We start from the raw sequence: 22317 nt of genomic DNA, 5'->3' as shown, positions 1-22317 counted from the left end.
TACAAAATAATTAATATATGGAACTCAATAATTAGAACATCTACCTAGACAAATCATATAAAACACATAGCTATTAAATATTAACTTCAATTTTGCAACATTGGCATGGTGTAAAACAACATGGCAAAATTGTGCATTCTATTTCTCATAAAATATATGTAAAGTATAATTTCAAGAATATACTGTTAATGTATAAGAAAACATCAAGAAACCTAAAGCAATAGTGTTTTATAAAAAGAAAAAAGTTAAAAATATATCTTAGAGAAAATATCCCTCCAGCTAAGAAGTGTTTTAAAAAAAGAAAAAATTGTTTCCTAGAGATATCCATTTTATAATAGTGGATTAATAGAAAAAACGACAAATTACCGATATCAAATTTTCTTGATATAATTTTTATTTAAGAATAAGCTAAAATCAATTCTTACCTCATCTTGAGATTTAACCAGAGTTCTGAATGTTTTTTCTCCACTTTCCCCATCAATCATCTTATTTCGAATCTAAGAGTAAATGAAACAACTACTTTATTCTAGAAACAAAGCTGACCTGCCAAAGTATGACTATTAACATGGTAGTTTTTTAAGTTCTTTTCTTTATGTAGAACAAATAAAATAAAAATAGGGAGTAAGTTTTACCAGTATCTGCAGTTGTTCTCTGGGAATTTTTTAGAGTTACCATATTATACTCATTTTACGCTATTTTAAAATTTAAATAAAACATCCTTCATGAAATATTTTCAATCTGTTGGTAGTTTTTGAAACATAATTAATAAAATGAATGGTCAATTACATTATGGCTGGCCACACTGGAGTGGAAAGTAGTCACTGAGACATAGAAATGTATATGTACAAAATTACATATAACACGGAATGCTTCGAATTTCCGCCTTACACAATGAGTTTCATGTGAGAAAAGATTTTTTAAGAGGACTCTTTATACTTTTTTGTTAGTAATTCTTATATCTGGAGTACAAAAAAATCTAAATAAAGGATAGAGAAAACTGTAAACACCTGTTTGGATTTCAGATAATAGAGTTCAGTCTCCTTCAGTAGAATACTCCAAATCCTTAAAAATGCAAGGTTGGCCAGGTGCGGTGGCTCACTCCTGTAATCCCAGCACTTTGGGAGGCTGAGTCAGGCAAATTGCCTGAGGTTAAGAGTTCGAGACCAGCCTGGCCAGCACGATGAAACCCCATTTCTATTAAAAATACAAAAATTAGTCAGGCATGGTGGCAGGCGCCTGTAATCCCAGCTACTCAGGAAGCTGAGGCAGGAGAATGGCGTGAACCCCAGAGGTGGATGTTGCAGTGAGCCAAGATTGCGACATTGCACTCCAGCCTAGGTGACAGAGCAAGACTCCATCTCAAAAAAAAAAAAAAAAAAAAGTGCAAGGTCACATTATCTACTAAATATTCCAGTCTACTGGCAATTCTCAGAAGTTTCCTCAACTTATTTTTTATAACTCAACCAGTGATTTACATTTGGCTTCAGGCAATTGCAAATAATAAGTAAACAAACTTGGTGTGATTAAAGGAATAATCTGAAGAATATACAAATGTGTGATGTATCTAATTTCAAATATTTGGGTCTGAAAGGAAGGAGTAGATAACAGCTTCTAATGTAAGCTGAGTGTGCACTTATGAAGAGCTCAAAAATAAGAAAGATTTTATCATGAACCAGGTCTTTTGCTAAGTCCTTTCTATATATTATTTCATTCGATCACTATTACTAATTGATTTAGAAGAAACTGAGGCTTGGAGAATATAAATAAGATCATTTTGGTCACTCAGTGGAGTCACAGCCCAGACACCAAGCTTATCCCTATTACTTTATCCTACTTTATTATGTCCAGTACTTTACAACAAACATTATTAATCACCTAAACACTCTAACACAAGGCCACAGTCTAGGGTAATTAAAATAAATTAAATTCTATTGTTCTACAATTAAAATGCACTGTAACAAGCTATAAAAGAAATATGATGGCCTTTGCAAAGGAGTTAATCCATCTGGAAAAATCCTAAAAATCTGTAATCTGGAATGCAAGAGCCAAGTTCTGCTACTTATTAGCTGAAGAACTGTAGAGAAACTAACCTCTCTGTACCTCAAATGTATCATCAGTACAACAGATATTATAGTGTGAAATAATAATAGCAACACCAATTTCCAAGCTTCCTGAGAATCCATGACTAACATATATCATATACTTAATGTTATTTATTATTTATTTTACTTTTCTTATTAATATTCTATTATGAAAGACTCTCTCAGAGGAGGAAATATGCAATTTTGCTTTTGAAATAAAATAGATTGCCGAGTAAAATGTATTAAGGCAAACATGGCAGCTTCCCTCATGCTACGTCTTATGTGCTTGAGTGGTTGGATTCCTTCCAAGTCTTTTTTCAATACTATAGCAACATCCTCCATCTCTATGAGTTTTACTGACGTTTACAAGATAAATTTGTATTAGAAAAGTGAAAATATGTCTACCTTTAGAAAGAGAAAGAACACTAAGGTCAAACCCAACTTAAACATTTATTCCTTTTCATATGATCTTTTGGATAGGGAAAACCCAGGATCTAGAAAATTTTAATGACACAGAACATTCATCTTTGTGTATACAGTATCTAACAGACAAGCTAACACATGGTAGCTGTTCAACAGATACTTGTAGAAGGAGTGCACACCAGCATCTGACCTGAAGAACTGTTTAGTCTTACTGATTCCACTCACCTCCACTTTAATATCATTCTCTAACTCTGCATCAAGGAAATCCAATGTTACTGGCTCCTGAGATTTGGGGTTCTACACAGAAAACAATAATAATTAGGCACACGTAACATTATACAATGATGCTGTGTATAAAACAATTCAATGGGTATTTATAAAATTAATTGTGCAAAAATTACTTACCTAGGATACAATAACTATATAAAGGTATCTTATTTCATACACACACACACACACACACACACATATATATATATATATAGCTTACATATATAAAAGCTAGAGATTGAGCTTTCAGCGCAGGCAATCTTAATTAATAACCAAGTGAAGAGAGTCTCATTTTGAGTGGTGTATTTGGTACTGCATTTCTAATCACAAGCTCTTTGGGCACACTACTTCTGAAGAACCATTCACAACTTTCTTTTCATTAATTAGCATGGGAAAGGGGCAAAATATAGCCATTTGGATAACTTATTTGGCCATAAAACAATGGCAACATGTAGGCATACTTTTAAAATTTGTAAAAAAAAAATGTATATGATAAAATGTTTTAAAATTATGTTTACATTTGCCAAGTAAAACATTCTATTGGACCTGTTCTTCCTTCTGAAAGTGTATCAAGAAAAGGTGCAAGTGTGCTTCATATATTTCAATCTAAGAAATTTTATATTTTAATAATGCAAATGACATCAGAATGCATAAGATAAACTTGTGGTTGCCATAAAGATTTTAAGATTAGTTATTATAATTAAAGTCTTACTAGGATAATACCCCCTGGGTTCACTGAATACTATTTCCTATTGCTTCTTCTTGCTGGTGTATAATAATAAATAAATAACACTGGGGAATAAGATAAATTCTTATTTATCGATATCATTATATAAAATGATACTGTTAGTCTGGCAAATTTACCTCATATTTTCTCAACTGCAAAATGAAGACTCATTGAACTATTTGATAAACAAAATACAGTTAATTCCTCTATAACTTCCTAAGTAATGTAACATGTCATACTAAAATTTTAAAGCTTACTAGACCAATAAAATCATAATAGGTATATGTAATTTATAATTGCAAAATTTTATAAATTGAATTTTTAATTTTTATTAAAATATTACCTAAATCTGATAACTAGATACCAGTAACAAATGCAAACTATGCTGGATTAGTGCAAAGGTCATTCAAACTTTAATAATATAGGCCTCACAGGCTCTTTCAAAAGATATTCGGATCATCACTGTTTCAAGCACTGTTTTAGGAAGAAACTGCCCAAGACAGTTGCAATAAGTAAAAATGTACTAAAATTAAGCATATCTTATCACGATGCTGAATGACATAGTATGCATGGCAAATATTTACTGACAAAAATGCCTTCCTTCAAAGAGTAATTCCACCTAAAGATGAAAATTTTTTATTGCTATGGTTTTTGATAAATGAACATTCTTAAAGGCAAATTTTAAAAAACAGCCATGTCTGGCACTTTAATTGAAAAAATATTCACTGCTTAAGTACTCTATCGCTATCATCAGAAGATTCTAGAATACTGAAAATAAGTATTAAATTTTTCAAAGGTGAAAATGCTGACCAGTATTGGTACGATATTGATGACATCTTACTGCCTGAAAAGGAAATACTCATTTGAAATGTAGTGTATTTTAAAAGAAGAAAAAAAAAAGCCAATGTTGAAAATCCTTCTAATTTCTTTGTTTAAAAAATGGAACCTAGGAAGTCCCTAACAAAAGGATACTCTAAAGTTTACAATATTATTCAGCATTGCTCATTTAATGTCCCATGAAATAAATCGTCTTCACACAAACACCGTATCAGCATTAAAATTTTAACAAACTCACTGCAAAACAAAGTCAAAATAATGAAAATAATAAAAAGTAAACAGAAATAAGAGTATTTATCTTACATGCAATGGATAATGCATAGCATGACCAGACCCAAACAGCATGCATGGAGGAGGCATTATCAGGAAGAATTGGCAATATGAAGATCATGTCCCAATCCAGCATACAAAGACACAGAGAAGAAAATGAAATCATAAAAGAAAAATCTCAATGCATAACTTGTACTTTTAACATAGCAATCTAGCTGACCATTTTTTTAAAAGATCCATCAAGGGCATGGTGACTACAAAATTCAAAAGCATAATCTTTCAATAAGAAAGCACCAAGAGAGGCTGAAGAAATGGAAAATAGTCTCGCATACCCATTATTTTTGTTTGATATTTAAAATACCTAGTATTTCTCATTTGCAAAATTTGGGTATCAATGGAAATAACTACCATACCATTTGTGGAAATGAAAGAATGCAAAGTTAACAAATTTTAAATTGAAATAATTACTAGATAGTATTACAAATGGTACTTAGTGCAAAAATGTCCTTCAAATTGAGGAGTCTTCTATGGTTGCTAGTTTGCCATTTAGAGTTTTCTTAGAATGAAAACAAAAATAAAACAAACCATTTTCAGGTTGTTTATTTTTTAATTATATTGTTAAGAGTTACATGCAATATTTGAGGTTGCTGCAAATACAAAAATTCACTAAAATGCACATGACTGCAAAAGTATAAGATAATATATAAAAAGAAACATGCAAGGATAGTAACAAAATAATACACTATATCAAGAAAGGCATAAAGATAATTTTCAACTTTATAGGAATTACAAAAGATATGAAGACTTTCATACGCAACAATATAAAATTCAGTTTGTTCTAAAATTCTAGCACTGGAAGGGAGTTAAAGCTTCTCAACTAGTTCAGTGGCTCTGCACTTTAGAACTCCATGGGGAGCTTTAAAAACTATTTAGAGGCCGGGCATGGTGGCTCACCCTTGTAATCCCAGCACTTTGGCAGACCGAGGCAGGTGGATCACGAAGTCGAGAGATTGAGACCATCCTGGACAAGGTAATGAAACCCCGTCTCTACTAAAAATACAAAAATTAGCTGGGCATGGTGGCCGGAAGCTCTAATCCCAGCTACTCGGGAGGCTGAGGCAGGAGAATCATATGAACCCGGGAGGCAGAGGTTGCAGTAAGCTGAGATCTTGCCACTGCACTCCAGCCTAGCGACAGAGTGAGACCCATCTCGGAAAATAAAATAAAATAAAATAAAATAAAATAAAATAAAATAAAATAAAATAAACAAAACAAAAACGATTTAGAGGCCTGGTCCCATCACTGCCAAATTAAATCAGAATTTTCAGAGGATGAGGCAGGGAACTGACATACATATTTAATTTCCTAGGTGAATATACTGTGTAGGATAGAAACTAGTGACTAGTTCAATTCTCCTGCTTTTCAGATGAAGAAATTGAAGCACTACAGGATTTAGTGGAGTGCTCAAGAACACAGTGTTGGCTATTAGAACCAAACTAGCACTCAGTTCTACTACTTCATAGCTTATCCATCTCTTCTTAATGACATATTACCTCTTCATTTTAATGTCACCCACTTTTTTATGTATTTATTCATTTTTTTTTTTGAGATGGGTCTCGCTCTGTCACCCAGCCTGGAGGCAGTGGCACAATCTTGGCTCACCACAACCTCCACCTCCCGGGTCTAAGCGATTCTCCTGCCTCAGCTTTTCGAGTAGCTGGGACTACTGGCATGAGCCACCATGCCTAACTAATTTATTTTGTATTTTTTTATTTTTATGTTTTAAGTAGAGACAGGGTTTCACTATGTTGGCCAGGCTGGTCTTGAACTGCTGACCTTGTGATCTGCCCTCCTCAGCCTCCCAAAGTGCTGAGATTACAGGCATGAGCCACCGCGGTCGGCCTTAATGTCACCAACTTTTTTAAAGAAATGGTAGGCTTACCTATAAAATCTTAAATAATGTTGAACATCCTTTGAAATTCTGAAATTCTCTTGCTAGGCTGTAGGAAGTATCCTTTTATGCTGATTATTAATAGTTTTACTGTGCATATAGAAATATTGCATACATATGATAATGGAAGTTTTGTTGCCAAAAGGAAAAGCTTTGCAATGAGTTTGCCAGGTAATAAAATTCACTACTTATTTGCACTTTGGTACATTTTTAATTAGCTAAGGGAAATTTCTTTAATGTCTAACCCCAAATTACACTTTTTAGAAGTTTTGGCTTAAAATGTGTGGCTTATGGCAACTGTCACATAGGAATTGTATTTTATTTCCACTTAGAAGTAAATTTACAAGCAAATTGTTAGGATCACATGAATTTGATATTAATTTTATAATTTTAATAACAAATTTATTTTTAGTAGCCATCTCTTTATGATTTCTCTGATTATTAACCTGATTCCATAATTGACTTTGCAATCTTTAGTTAGCCAATACATACCCTCTACCATTATTAATAACATTTTTTGCTCTGGTTTATTAAGAAATGATGCTCATCTCCATTTCATGCTCTGGAAGCTTGATGTCAGGAAAGGCAGCTTTAATTATATAAGCTTTAAGAACAGAAGCTTAATCTCAAGTCGGATTTAGCAAATTTGAAAGCACTGTTAAGTCTACCTTCATTCACCGTTACCTGGACATTGGGTCTCCTTTTTCTTAAATTAATTGTTGGTATACCTACACCAATAGGCTGAAGCAACAGAAAAATGGTAATTCATCATACTACTTATCAACATAGGTAGGGGTTCTATCCTATAATCAATTTTCCTCAGATATTTCCTTGATTGGAAAAAGGTCTAAATGATAGAATTCAAAGTATTTGGTAGGTATGGAGTTCATGAGTCAATAAAATAAAAATTTAAAAATATCTTCAACGAATAAAAACTGTTACATGAATAGTCATTTTTAAGAAAAATGACTATTATTCTTCTTTTTCTAGAAAAGTACATATTTGGGAAGTGGGAAAAAAGGTTGTTTGTCCCAGATTACTTTTCCATCGATTTGACCAAAACAAGAAAAAAAAAAGAAAAACAACAATTGTTAGAATTTACACGACCCAAATGTAAATATTTTTAATGTCCATCCCTCAATTTATATGTTGAAATCCTCATCCCCAGAGATGATGGTATCCAAAGGCTTTTGGGAGGTGACTAGGTCCTGGTTGGTGGGTCCCTCCTGAATGGGACTGGTGCCCTTATAAAAGAGGCCCTAGAGAGAGACATCTCACCCCTTCTCCTCCATGTGACGTTAGAGTGAGAAGATGGCTGTGTATAGGGGGCAAACCCTCACAGAACATCAATCTGCCCAAGCCTTCATCTTGTACTTCCCAGTCTTCAGAACTGTGAGTTACTAAATTCTGTTTATAAGCCACCCAGTCTATGGTATTTTGTTATAGCAGCCTGAATGAACTAAGAAAATTATATGATATTAAAAAGTTTTAATGTTTAATATTTGTGCCTTTTTTTTCTGAAGTGATACCAAATGTTCTATCTGTGGAACTAATGGAGAATGTAACTATAACAGTGTAGATTTATTTTAAATATTAACTTCTCAAACATAGATTATGCACAATTTCCTATACAATACATATTTCTTAGAATTGAACAAAATGAGGTATCTAACTAAGTAGACCTAACCTGGTTATTTCAATGACACAAAATGGAAGAAAGTTAAAATGCTTTTTGGAATAAAGCAGAATATATAATTCAATGCATGTCAAAATGTGGTCATGCTGGTAAAAGTACAAGCTTAGAAAATGTTATGAGTCCTTAAAAATTAAATATGTGAAAAGCCCATAGCTATTTCATTTAATGATATTCTGGGGGCTTTTAAAGAACACTCATATACAAAAAAACTTTCACTGAAATATTTTTAATTAAGGTTCCCATATCAGGAGGAAAACACAGGCATTGATCAAAAAATACTTGCATAACATTAGACTTTCACTTTATTAAATAATAATGGCTGCTATAGATAAGCATTATTTTTCTTCACTTGTATTAATGAATTTCTGATAAAATAATTAAGATTAATTTTGTTAGTATACTGTCACCATATGTTCCTTTGTATTTGCGTATTTCTAAAGCAATTATCTTATACTATGTCATTTATTTATTTATTTATTTATTTATTTATTTATTTATTTTTGAGACGGAGTCTTGCTCTGTCGCCCGGGCTGGAGTGCAGTGGCCGGATCTCAGCTCACTGCAAGCTCCGCCTCCCGGGTTTACGCCATTCTCCTGCCTCAGCCTCCCGAGTAGCTGGGACTACAGGCGCCCGCCACCTCGCCCGGCTAGTTTTTTTGTATTTTTTAGTAGAGACGGGGTTTCACCGTGTTAGCCAGGATGGTCTCGATCTCCTGACCTCGTGATCCGCCCGTCTCGGCCTCCCAAAGTGCTGGGATTACAGGCTTGAGCCACCGCGCCCGGCCACTATGTCATCCTTTTATGAGGTCTTGTATCAATCTGTATAGCGTCCTCCTTTAGCCACAAAATGGAAATCATAATATTTACTGACTTAATGATGAGAATTCACAAGCATATTTAATTCACAAGCATGAACTTCAGAAATAAAGAATAAACTGATATTCAGAATAATTTCTTTTTCATGGTGTTCTGAAATAGTATTTTTGGAGATGTCTTTCTGTTACATATTAATATTTGCTTTAGTAAAATCCAAATATAAAAATATGAAAAGCTAATTTATAATATGGAAGAAAAATATCAGTTGGGCTTTAATGAAGTTGCTAAAGAATTTGTTTTCTCTGTAATATTATAAATTTTAGTGAATTATTTCAAATATGAACCAAATATAGGTTAATGTCATTCAAATGGTAATATTTTCTACATAAATATTGGTTATTAGTAGAATGTAGAAAAGAAAAAAAACTTCAAATTATTACTTTTCTTTGACTAGGAAAACCACCTAAACTGTTACAGTCATTAGATGGTAGATTTATATATATATCTCCATCATATATGCATTATTGTCCTTATTCTTCTTTTTGTCTATGATATATTTTAGTTCCTTTGGGTGAGGGTTAAGGTTTATAACTATAAAAGTAGAGATCCTTCACACCCACCCTTCATCACATTACACTTTTTTTTTTTTTTTTTTTTTTTTTGAGACGGAGTTTCGCTCTTGTTGCCCAGGCTGGAGTGCAATGGAGTGGTCTCGGCTCACTGCAACCTCCGCCTCCCAGGTTCAAGAGATTCCCCTGACTCAGCCTCCTGAGTAGCTGGGATTACAGGCATGCACTGCCACGCCCGGCTAATTTTGTATTTTTAGTAGAGACACGGTTTCACCATGTTGGCCAGGCTGGTCTCGAACTCCTGCCCTCAGGTGATCCGCCTGCCTCGGCCTCCCAAAGTGCTGGGATTACAAGTGGGAGCCACCGCACCCAGCCCACGTTATACTTTTATTACTTTTGAATTACTTTAGTTAGGGGAATTTAATTGAAAATACACTGAATATACAAAGCCCAAACAATAATACTGCAAAATTATTTAAAAAAAAATTAAGATATAAAAAGATAAGTTTTCAAGCTATAGCAAAATCATGGGATGATCAGCCAAACACAAATTACTCTTTTAAGAGGAATTTAACAGGTTATGCTTTTAAAGAGCTGTGGTAGTTTAATAATAATATGAAAAAGTGCTTATGCAATATTTATATTAAAATAACACATTTAGCATAACTAGGGTGATCAACAGCTACATGTGCTACAAGTAATTATATGATGAATTTAATATGGAAATAAGTTCCAAAGTCAGATAAATTAAAGTAGACATTAGTTATAAAATGTAATATTATTTAATGTATTAAAATAGATAATTAATGTATTACATTTAATGTAGTTTTGCATTCAATATCAATAGTTCTCTCATGGATTTGAACAATATTTAAATGACACAACTTTGTGTGTGTGTATGTTCACACACTTGTGGTATATTCTAATATATGGCTAACATTACATATCCATGACTCGGGAGAAAGAAGTAGTATGCATAAGTCTGCATGGTTTAAAGGATCTTCAATATTATCTTCAAAGTTAAGCAATAACTAAACAGATGCTTCTAAGGTTACAATTATAAGACTTTGATTAATTTTACGTCTAAATAAATTTTGCTATTAATGCCCTGTGAAGCAGTTCATGAAGAGTGAAATGAGTTGTACAAGATAATTTATGAAAATATCTTGAGAAAATAGGCATAAAATTAGGATAATATGGCTCATCGATGGCACTTTATCTCTTTCAGATTAACTTGCTGATTAATAAATATTTCCCATTTCTGAAGCCCATCGCATGAATTTTACTTATTCAATCTCTTACATCTCTTTACAGGCCTGTCCTAAAGTAAAAGGAAAACCATTCTGGGAGACGGAAAGCAGAGTTAATTACTAGAAGAGAAGGGCAATAGAAAATGTGACCTGGACGTAGACGAACATTACTAATATTTATCAGGTTCAAACTCACGTCTGGAGCAATATCCTTTATTATCTTACAGCCTTAAAATCAAAGTCAGAAGTGGGATGCATGAAATTGAGGCTCAGTGAGAGATAATGGCTGTCTTTGAGATAAAAATATTACTGCAGCTAAATTGGTAACAGAAAATGCAAACGGCTTTCACTCTTTCATATATTATGGTGTGTTGTCTTGACATCTAAGAAGAGAGCCACGTTACAGACTGTACTTTGATATTTAGTGTTATATAGTAAATTTTAAAACAACAATCCTATTAGGAACATTAGTCATTAATTCTACAAAACACTACCCAGTGTAAACAAATTATATACCGACCTTTGGCTGAAGATTTGGATGTAATAAAACATAACCATTAGGATCGATTGCAAAGTAATACCCATTGGGGCACAGCTGGAAAAGAAAAAAACATAAGCTTAGATATGCCTGACTCACAATTAGAAATCTATATTCTTTTAAATACATAATGTCTTAAATACACATTTTATAGCATGTTGAAAGATAACATGGAATCATTTTATTTTAGAGATGCTTTTAACCATGTAGTTCCTTTGCTAAGATAACTGTCCATAATTTTTGAGAATTACCTAAGTGCTTTGTGGCCAAGCTAAATTAGTACAGAGTTCTAATCTAGAAAGGGTATCAAAAGAGCAAATTTCATCTTACTGTAAAACGTGGTGTCAGTCTTTTAATATCTTCCAAAGACACATCTACCCCCATCACACCAAGAATCAGCTGGTTCTATAATAAGAGAGCAAAAATGGCATTTTATATCAAAAATTTACATATTTTTACACAATTATCATATGCTCAAATTTTGCTGGCATTATGGTTATATTCCATATTAGTTTAAATGTATATATAGGGTGAAGCACTCTTGGTGTCAATTTACAAGGATTCTCAGCTTTGTTTCCTACAACTTTATCATCATTATCATTTAACTTAGCAAAGAAAATCTAGATAATTGAGGCTAAAATATATAAAAGATAAATAAAAATGTTTGACACTTCTTGTACCCTTTTCTTCTAATATGTATTTTCACTGCTATCGTACAGTCAGCGCTTATAGCTGTGTGTCTACGTATGTGAGTTTAGACTGACTTTATGGTTTACTATAATTAAGAAACCACAAGAATGTCCAGCTTAAAGATTATACAATATAGAATAAGAACACATTGGATTTTTGCCGCAGATATTTCCTGCGTATGTAACTATCCTGAAAGTATGTGACCATATTGGTGATAAAATCCTAAAAACACTATTTCTAGTCGCGGCTAATAACTTCTATATACTAAGCAACAGGCATCACAGTTTTAGGTGCAAGTAGAGGAGATTTGTGGCAAACTGCCATCATGATCTTCCATGGGACATAAAGATGGAAATTGTGTTAAAATTTTGAGTCCAAAATTCTTGTTTCAAATGGAATTATATAAATTATAAAATAATAAATTTGAAATGTGCTTGCAAAAAATTATAAAATCTAGTAATTACAAAAACATTTAAACTTTGTGGAGGTACAGATAGAGTAAGAAAGTTCTGTCAACAACTATGCTCTTTTCCATGAACCAATCCTAGTCTGAGCAAAAACTTCCCAACTGAAGCAATCTCTTAGTTCACAGTGAGATTTGTGAACACGTATGAGAAAGTTAGAGAGTTACTCTTTTATGAGTTACAATATTTAGAACCTGCAGATAGGTAAGAATGGTAATGGGTCCCCAAAGAGAAATAACTGTTTTCTATGGCCTCTTTATTAAAATGAGGAGTTCAACTGAGATATATAATAACTGATCAAACAACGCTTAAGTGCAACAGACTTCATGAAACCATAAACTGGAAATAAATATTCACTCAAATCAAGTAGTATATCACCTACATTATAAAATCAGTCTCTAGTATCAAAAAACTCAACTTCAAAATCTCAAATTCCTTCTGAATCAAACTAAAAAATTGGAATGCAATCCTATTTAAAATCAAAAGCATTTAACAAATAAGAAACAATAAGTATAAGATACGTATTTTTTTAGAACTTTTAAATAGGCATTTTATTGCACTGACCAAAAACCAGTACTATAAAAATTAAGTATTCTATGAAATTATTCTTCTTGTACCCTAAAATAGAAAAAAATAAAGAGAAATATTAATTTAAATCAGATCCTTAAGTTACAAGATAATTTTTAAAAAGCTACTGTTTGGGAGTTGGGGAGGAATGATTTAATATACCAATGTACACCTGATACAAACATCACCATGCTTTTGGTCTTTGGATTTTTCTTTCTAAACTCCATTAATATCTCAGATGGCTTCTTAAAATATGCACACAATATTACTGTCCATTTATCATATAATTACTCCCAGAGTCTGACTCTGTGTTCTCATCAGGTCATAGTTAAGTGGAGTTAAGTTGAATCTTGGCTCTAGGGCAACAGAGAGTTTGACCTGCATTTCCTTTTTCCCAGGTGGTTATCGCATAGGCAGCTGTTGCCTTTGACCTCTGGCCTCACAAGACAGTTACACTGCATGTGTTTTCTTATGGAAATATCTTATCCATGTTGAGCTTCAACGTCACAGTTTGTCATTTATTATTATTAATTTTATCAATTAACTTTTAACCTTTAAGTTTGTCTTATTTTCAAATTGGCCGGTTATGTTGAAGACCGGAAGAGTTCCAGTAATGACAAGTCCCAGTTCCTAAAAATAGATGCAGAGAGAAAGGGCAAATTAAAATTACAATTTAAGCTTTGTCAGAGTGCATTAGCCTTTGATATCTGAGACTGCATTTTATAGTTACTTTATAAAGATCCACAAAAATTAGTAACTCATTTTGAATATCTATTAAAATTTATTTTTAAAATATCAATGAAAATATCTTGGAGAAAATTAGGACCTACTAGGCAGCTACTGAAGCATGAAACATTTAAAATAATATTCTAAGATAACTTTAAAAATAATCAACTTACACAACTGGTCAACAGCCTGTATGCATTTCAGTAACTCTCTGTCCACTCCCTTTTTAATAGTGATAGTTCACCTAGTATCAGGGGCTCCATAAGCAGAGTGATAATAAAATATTATTTTAAGTGATTTACTTAGCTTCCCTTTTTGTAGCCTCATTCTTAATTTTTTATGCCCTAAGCCAAAGACTTCATGCTAAATGACAAATATGCACTTGAATAGCATGATAAATAAAATAAACATTCTATTGATACTGCATATCTGGGATATTCTAAGTAAGTGTTATGCTCTTCAGAAGAAGCAATACTACTTCTAAGTAGCCCCCAAAATAAGCAGTACTTTTTGACAAGGTAAAATGATGAAGAAAAGACAACTGAAAGCATCAAATATAAAAGTCTAGTCTGAAGAGTTTAACATAATAGAAATAATGCCATCCTATTAATAGGCATATAATTTAATACATTAAATGAATTCATAGAGATTAGTTGAAATAAACTGATTTTCAAGTCAGAGTTTGCTTTTGTTACTGACATCTATATCCATTCTAATTTTTAGCCACTATTTCATGTCAAAACTACCTGTTTATCAAAATCACTCTTTAAAATAATTTTTAAATTATTGTTTGAAATTTTGAATTTGCTAAAATGAGAAAATATTATTAATCTTCTCACAAATAGTGATTTCAAATCCAAAGTTCATGAACTTGGAACAGAGTTCTGGAATCAGAACCGAGTTCATAAAGTTGGATTTGGAATCATTATTCATTAGAACATTAAAAATTTTATTAATATCAGGGAGCAAATGTTGTGGTATCAGGTTGTGGTTCATAATTGGGCACATAGGAGGCCCAAATTCAATGGGAATGATGAATGAATTACGGAGGACAGACAATAATAGAGAAGCTTCCAGCAGACCAAAATACCAAATTATTTGCAACAAATAAAACTAAGGAAACAACCAAACATATTTGGGTGCATGATGATTGACATGGTTTGGCTGTGTTCCCACCCAAATCTCATCTTCAATTGTTGTTCCCCTAATCCCCACGTGTTGTGGGAGGGATCCAGAAGTAATTGAATAATGGGACGGTTTCCCCCATTCTATTCTCATGATAGTAATTTCTCAAGAGATCTAATGTTTTTATAAGTGGCTTCCTCCATTGCTCAGCACTTATTCTCTCTCCTGCCGCCCCATGAAGAGGTGCCTTCCTCCATGATTTTAAGTTTCTGGAGGCCTCCCCAGCCACATGGAACTGTGACTCAATTAAACCTCTCTTCTTTATCAATTACTCAGTCTCGGGTATCTTTTCACAGCAGCATGAGAACAGACTAATACAATTATATATAATATATATATTATATATAATACATATATATGAATATATATAATACATATATATGAATAGATTAATTCATAAAACTGGTATCCAAAAGGTAATTCAGTAAAGATTTGGTGAAGTGTCTCTTAGAGGTATAATCTATATGCAGAGTTTTAAAAATGCTACCGTGGTTTAAGATGAGGTAGATATGGATGTAATCGTTTCCTTTGCATTTTTACTGCATACCATTATTTGCTTCTAAAAATGGTAAAATGTAGCCTAAAGTGAGTTACTAGATTACTAACATATTGGATTTAAGATAACTATGAATGAACTCATTGGAACCCAACTTGAATTTTTTCTCCTCATTTATTAAGCAGACCAAAAACTTGTACTCTACTCTTGAGCACTGCATGTGTCTCTAGAAAATAAGAGAGAAATAAAACAAGATTTCTCTACCCTGGAATTTTAAAAATATTTTCTAGAGCCCCAACTCTTGTCATATCTCTTCTTATAAAGAGCTTCACTTTGTCTCCTAATTAAAATGAACCCTCCACAATATTGTCCTAATCTCCCCTTATCACCAAAAATGACCAGGGTATCATTGTTTTGATATACTCAGTGCTTCCCCAACTTTTATGCTATACTCCATTTCTATGGTTTCACTTTTCACCACCAACTGCAAAAATCTTACACTAATATGACCAGCTAAAATGTCTCCATTTTCTTAACTACAATCCACTTTGCCCCAATACTGGCTTCTTTATTTTGAAGTCAGAATTCTTTTTCTCATTATATCCATTATATTTGGTTTTAAAATATATTTACCTTTTCCTTTTTAATATAACTGTTTATTTTTGACCAACATATATTTTTAATCTGCTGTGTGGAGAGATTATAAACAAACAACTAGGAATATATGGGGATCACTTTATCATTTTCAAACCAGTAAAAAGAATGCTGTATGTGTCCAATGAATAGCAAATTCACGTTTTTTTTTTTTTTTTTTTTTTTTACATTTAGTTTCAGCTTATAGCACAGCACATTTAGAACCAACATTTCCTCCTAATGTCATTTGTGCTATCAGTAAGAACCTTACCAGCAATGCAGACATGCTGGCTAATGAACTTCCAGTCAAAGGAAACACAACAGGGCATAATTATTGACTCCTCCTATCACACACTGTCCTGTGATGGATTTGAAAAGTGCAACATTTTGACCACAGCTTTGGATCACTGTGTGACCTTAAGTAAATATGTGATGTCTAAAAGGAACACTGGACAGTAATTTTAAGCTTAGGGCTTGAGGTAAGCAAGCTTCATGCTTCATTTTATCTTTCTTAGCGTGCAAGGCTGATGTTAATAGTGCCTATTTTTCTTCTAACTTCCTGTATATGTTTATTTTCTAAAAACCAAATGATAAGTAATTCTAAATGGACTGCATTTTGCCCTGTGGGTTCATCATTACATTTGGAAAAGTAGTAACAACATATTACTGATCTCCAAGTAGGGAAAAGGATTACTGAATCAGCATTTATTTTTCAGGTCTTATTATTTTGATTCTCTCCAAATATATTATTTTAGTAAATCATTAATAAGTTCTTCTCATTAAGACTAAACATAAGAATAAAGCTTAAGTGTGATGATTATTATTTATAATTTTCATGTCAGGAAGTAAAAATTACATTTAAACAATTTTCAACTTTGGCCCTATTGACATTTTTGGAGGGATAATTTTTTGTTGTGTGTGGTGGGCAGTTTTCCTCTGCATTAAAGGATGTTTAACAGCATGCCTGGCCTCTATCCACTCAGGGGGTCCAATCTTTTGGCCTCCCTAGGCCACACTGAGAGAAGATGAATTGTCTTGGGCCACACCTAAAATACACTAATACTAACAATAGTTGATGAGATTTTAAAAAGAGCAAAAAAAAAAAAATTCATAATGTTTTCAGAAAGTGTAAAAGTTTGCGTTGGGCTGCACTCCAAACCATCCTGGGCCCCACGTTGGACATGCTTGCTCTAGATGCCAGCAGCAACCCCTCCCCTCAAGCCATGACAATCAAAAATGTCTACAGATTTTTTCCAAACGAACTGTAAGGGGCAAAAAGATCCCCCTGTTGAGAACCACTGCTTTTAAATTTAATGACATATCTTTACTAAAATGTCAGTTGTGCAATGGACAATTTAACATGTGTTTATTTCACACCAGATTTGATCATCTCAATGACGTATCTCCATAAAAAGTCTGAGGTTGAATCTGGCACAAAAGATTATACTAATATATTAAGATGTTTGTGATGATTTCAGTATAGGGTAAAGTTTTTGCCTATCTAACAGCATGTATTCCTGAGTTTTAGCAGATTCAGCTATAGTTGTGGAGGCTCGACATGCTTCTATGCTTCTACTAGCTCCTATACTTTAAAAATACTTTCTTCTAAATTATTGTCCAAAATCTGTAAAAATAGATTCAAATTCATGAAGACTTTCATCTTTTTTTTTTATATTAACAATTTAAAAACTTACTGAAATGCCCATGTATTCAACATTCCAGGTTGGAAATTCTACATTCTCAATGAAGGGATCAAGTAGACAATAAGCTAACACTTTGTATTTGTAATTCTCGACTACATACAAGTCTATGTTTTTATGTAAATTATATAAATTCCAGGAAAAAAGTCTGTGATATAAGAAATTTGGGGGAGGATTTAATGAAAAGGTAAACAGAGACATCATCTAGAAAGAAGTAGAAATCATCTGTGTGCTTTTGTTATGAAAGTCTTTGACTGAACAGCTCAACCTCTTACCAACGCATCCAGGTACACATTTGTCCATTGGACTTGCTTAGCTTTGTCTCCTGCTAAAACCATTGGTCTTCCCAAAACATCCAAATATTCCTGTTTATGGGAAAAAAAAAAAGTTGTGGTTAAAACTAGGAATGCTGTGTTGTAATAAAAATTACAGAGAAAAAATATCCTAGAGTTAAAAATGAATATAGAATCAAAATTATTGATACTGAATATACAATCAGTTAACTTCTATTTTGGGTACTCCATAAGCGGTATGGCTACATATTTTGAATCAACAATATGTGACTTATATTATTTATATAATATATCTACCCAAGTTTTTTTCCAGTAACAATCAGAACATTGTTTTCTGTGTTACAGCCAGTAAGTGAAATACGTTCCTTGTGAATTGTTTCATGTTAATCTAAACTATTTAAGGCTCTGTGATTTACTGCATGGAATTGCACAAATTTAAAGTCATAAAGCAGCCACATACTTTCTTTTATATCACAGATTGTTTGGCTGAAATTCAAAACTACATTTAAACACATCAAAAAATAAAGGAAATACTGTGCCAAATGTAGACATCAGACTCAAATGCAGCTGCTGTTTCATTTCAACATTCAATGTATTCAGTATTCACTTCCACAAACGCCATGTTATTTATGCTAAATTTTGACTTTGTTTATTTTGTAGATCTTCAGCTATGTTTAAAAAGGAGTAGCAATTTTCATAGTAATTTATGATTATTTAAAAATAATAAATATTTAAATTAACTTAATTACTACATTCTACAAAAAGTTATTTAACAGGCGTGATTTCAACTGAATGATGTTAGAAAAATCATCTCCTTGTTGTAACTTTATTTTAGATAGATAAATAGATCCACAGGGGTTATTTGGGGGGTATTTAAGTTCCAACTAGGTCCCTGTACAATTTGTCCAGCATAATTAAATTTTATACATGGTACCTACAATTTGAAGAAACTTTAAAAAATCATTTGCAGAACCAAGTTCAAATTACATGAAATGTATTTTTAGAAAATTTGATTTTCTGTATTTACTATGATGTTTTTAACATCTGAGAGTAACAATATACTTGTTTTATTTACCTGAGTTTTGGGTGTTTGAAAACACTTGCAATGTTAATGAAATAAAACCAATATATCACCAAGATACTCAGCATTTTAATATAAGTGTAATATTACAGATCTTTTCATTCTTACTAATTTTCTCAATATGGAGCATATTTAAACCAGAAAAGAAGTATCTTATACTTGAAAAAAAAAATTTAACACGCTTTAAATAATCATACCTGAGTATTGATTCTTATTGCACCAATGGAAGGAATTTCATAATAATAACCTGAAATATACATATATATATTTATATATAAATGTTACTTTATAATAAAGGGCTACAAAATTATTTTATTTTATAAATATTCATAAAGAGTATTTTGAAAATATTTCACTTCAAAATTGAACTAATACTGAAATATCAAAGTTAAGAAAATAGTTTATGAATCTTCAAAACAAACACACAGGCTTTGTGAAAAATTTCACTACATTTCTTAGTTACTATAAAATAGGTATTATTCTTCTATGAAGGAATAAGAAACATGGAATCATTAAAAATATTTTTTCATTGGATAAATTATTAAAGATACATGATGGATAATTATTATATTTATATAAAATCTTTGCCTAAATATAACTTTCAGAAAAAATTTAGGTTCTTTTTGTTGCCATGGCATCACAGTTCATTTTTCAAATTAATATATTTTTTTCTCAGCAATATCATTCTTTCCGAGTGAAAATATGAGCTCACTGCACAACATTCGAATTATCCTGGAATGTATAAGATAAGATTTTTCAAAAACAGTAATTAAACCACCCAGAGAAAAAAAATATATGTCATACTCTCATATTTAAGCTTTATGAAATTCAGATATTGTTTCATTCCTAATTTTTCATGTAAGATTATATCTGATATATATCATTCAGTATAATTCAGTGTAATACATTATTTTATAAATGTGGAAATATAATCAGATGTCTGAATTTTCATATAATGTAATGCTAATGTCAAAATGTGTATGTATTTTCTCTAGAGAAACATGTTCATAATCTTACTCTTGCCTGATTCTTATAAAAGTTAGCTACAACTTTAGCTTATTTTAAATAAGCACACCTAATAACAGCTACCAAAATATTTTTTCTTCTAATTAACTAGAAGAAAACAGATTTGTTACCTTTGTTTTCACAGGCCATCCACTGAATAGGTCCTCTGTCATAATTGTGTTGACCAACTGAAAACGTGAATACACGTACCTGGATGAATTGAAAAATAGGTATTCATTAGGCTTAATAAAATTTAATTGAATGGCAAAATAAAACAGCTAAAATTTCTGTTAAAAAGAGTGTTTTCCGGTTGAATGATACGACAAGAAAAACTGAGGTCAGTAAAGACTTCAGAAAGGGACCAGAGGAAAATCACATAACCTACTGTAAATATAGACTCCAGTTGCTACATTTAAATTTGTACCTAAGTGTCCTCTTGCATATTCCATTCCTCAGGCAGGAGCATGACTAATGTTTCATTCATAGAAAGTACATCTTTCATGGCCAAGCACGGAGGCTCACGCTTGTAATCTCAGCACTTTGGGAGGCTGAGGCAGGTGGATCACCTGAAGTCAGGAGTTCGAGACCATCCTGGCAAACATGGTGAAACCCCGTTAGTACTAAAAATACAAAAAATTAGCCGGACCTTGTAACACATGCCTGTAATCCCAACTACTTGGGAGGCTGAGGCAGGAGAATCGCCTGAGCCTGGGAGTTGGAGGTTACAGTGAGCCGAGATTGTGCCATTGCACTCCAGCTTGGGCAATGGGAGCGAAACTCGATTTCAAAAAAAAGAAAGAAAGAAAGAAGGAAAAAAGGAAAGAAAGAAGGAAAGAACGAAGGAAAGAAAGAAGGAAACAAGGAAGGAAGGAAGGAAAGGAAGGAAGGAAGGAAGGGAGGGAGGGAGGGAGGGAAGAAAAGAAAAGCAGAGAAAAGAAAAGAAAAAAGAAAAGAAAGAAAAGAAAATACATCTTTGAGATCCAACCTCACTTCACCTGTCTTACATGGTTATACATGTTATCTACATAGTGAGCCACTGCAAAAAAGTTTATTTCCCTATTTCATAGGTATGTAGTAATGAAAAACTATTCAGAAAGGTCATTGTACTTCAAAGTTGCTTAAGGCAATTAAACTCTGTGATGGTTTTCACCATGGAAATAATTAGGATGCACACATATGATTATGTTGTTAGTATATTACTTATTTTCTATAAAAGTTGGCTGACACATGTAAGTAGATATTCTAAGCTCCTAGGATTTTTAAATATAACCAAAATATTGACTGTTCCTAACATGCTAAATAGTATGAAAATATTTTAAAATCAATTGAGAGGTTTTATAATTTAAGTATTTATTGAAAGCCACTAAATTTAAATAATAGTGTGAAAATATAAAAGGTAAATTCCATGAGGTCAACCTATACTTAATAAAATGATTTTTTCATATATTGATTTTTACCGATTTAGTAATCTAAGTAAACCAATACTCTCAAACCAACATTTTAGCTATTTCTAAATATAGACGTGCAGAAAATCACTTTTCCATGAGTTCAGATTCCAGTTTGAACTATGTTAAGAGCTTTTCCCTAATTCATGTTGATTGACTATTTGAATGGACATTTTCTAATTGTTTTATGTCTTTTAAGGAATTCCCAATCAAAATGCAATGGTTTCATTTTCTTTAATTCATCAGCTAGGTCATTTTTGGGTCTGTCTATAAATTTCAATGTAGAGTTACTGCTTACATAGTTGAGCTTACTTCTAAATGGAAATATTTTTATAAGCAGGTTGACCACCCTAACGGATAATTCAATTTAAATGCCATACCCTAAACAATCATCAAATGAATTCAGGTGAGGGAAGAAGTCCAGATGCTCCAGAAAGCACTGGGGGTTCTCCCTCATAACTAACATTTGAACCCATACCTCTAATTTTCAACTGAAGCATGGCTTTGTCTAGAAGTTCCTGTTACCACAACAATCATCTAGTAAAACATTCCTCATAAAATACTTTCAGTAAAAAAACAAACAAGTAAGACTATATGAATCTTA

At 32.4% G+C, this 22317-nt stretch overlaps 1 protein-coding gene across 3 annotated transcripts in view; it reads right to left on the bottom strand.

The window, feature by feature from the left end:
* CACNA2D1 (calcium channel, voltage-dependent, alpha 2/delta subunit 1) overlaps positions 1-22317 on the bottom strand; it is a 440506-nt gene that overhangs the window by 48023 nt on the left and 370166 nt on the right. For 2 of the 3 annotated variants that reach the window (XM_011927691.1, XM_011927692.1), the window contains exons 12-19: positions 20400-20478; positions 19461-19510; positions 18165-18254; positions 13702-13779; positions 11759-11833; positions 11411-11485; positions 2730-2801; positions 426-497 (exon numbers count right to left, since the gene is read on the bottom strand). In XM_011927691.1, coding sequence (XP_011783081.1) covers positions 426-497; positions 2730-2801; positions 11411-11485; positions 11759-11833; positions 13702-13779; positions 18165-18254; positions 19461-19510; positions 20400-20478 — 591 coding nt within the window. The remainder of the gene's footprint in view (positions 1-425; positions 498-2729; positions 2802-11410; positions 11486-11758; positions 11834-13701; positions 13780-18164; positions 18255-19460; positions 19511-20399; positions 20479-22317) is intronic. The other variant, XM_011927693.1, reaches the window with a different exon arrangement.

Source organism: Colobus angolensis, unplaced genomic scaffold, assembly GCF_000951035.1.
Source record: "Colobus angolensis palliatus isolate OR3802 unplaced genomic scaffold, Cang.pa_1.0 Scaffold74, whole genome shotgun sequence".
Taxonomy (NCBI): Eukaryota; Metazoa; Chordata; class Mammalia; order Primates; family Cercopithecidae; genus Colobus; species Colobus angolensis.
The sequence above is the reverse complement of the archived record's forward strand: the minus strand, read 5'-3'. Positions and strand labels throughout refer to the sequence as shown.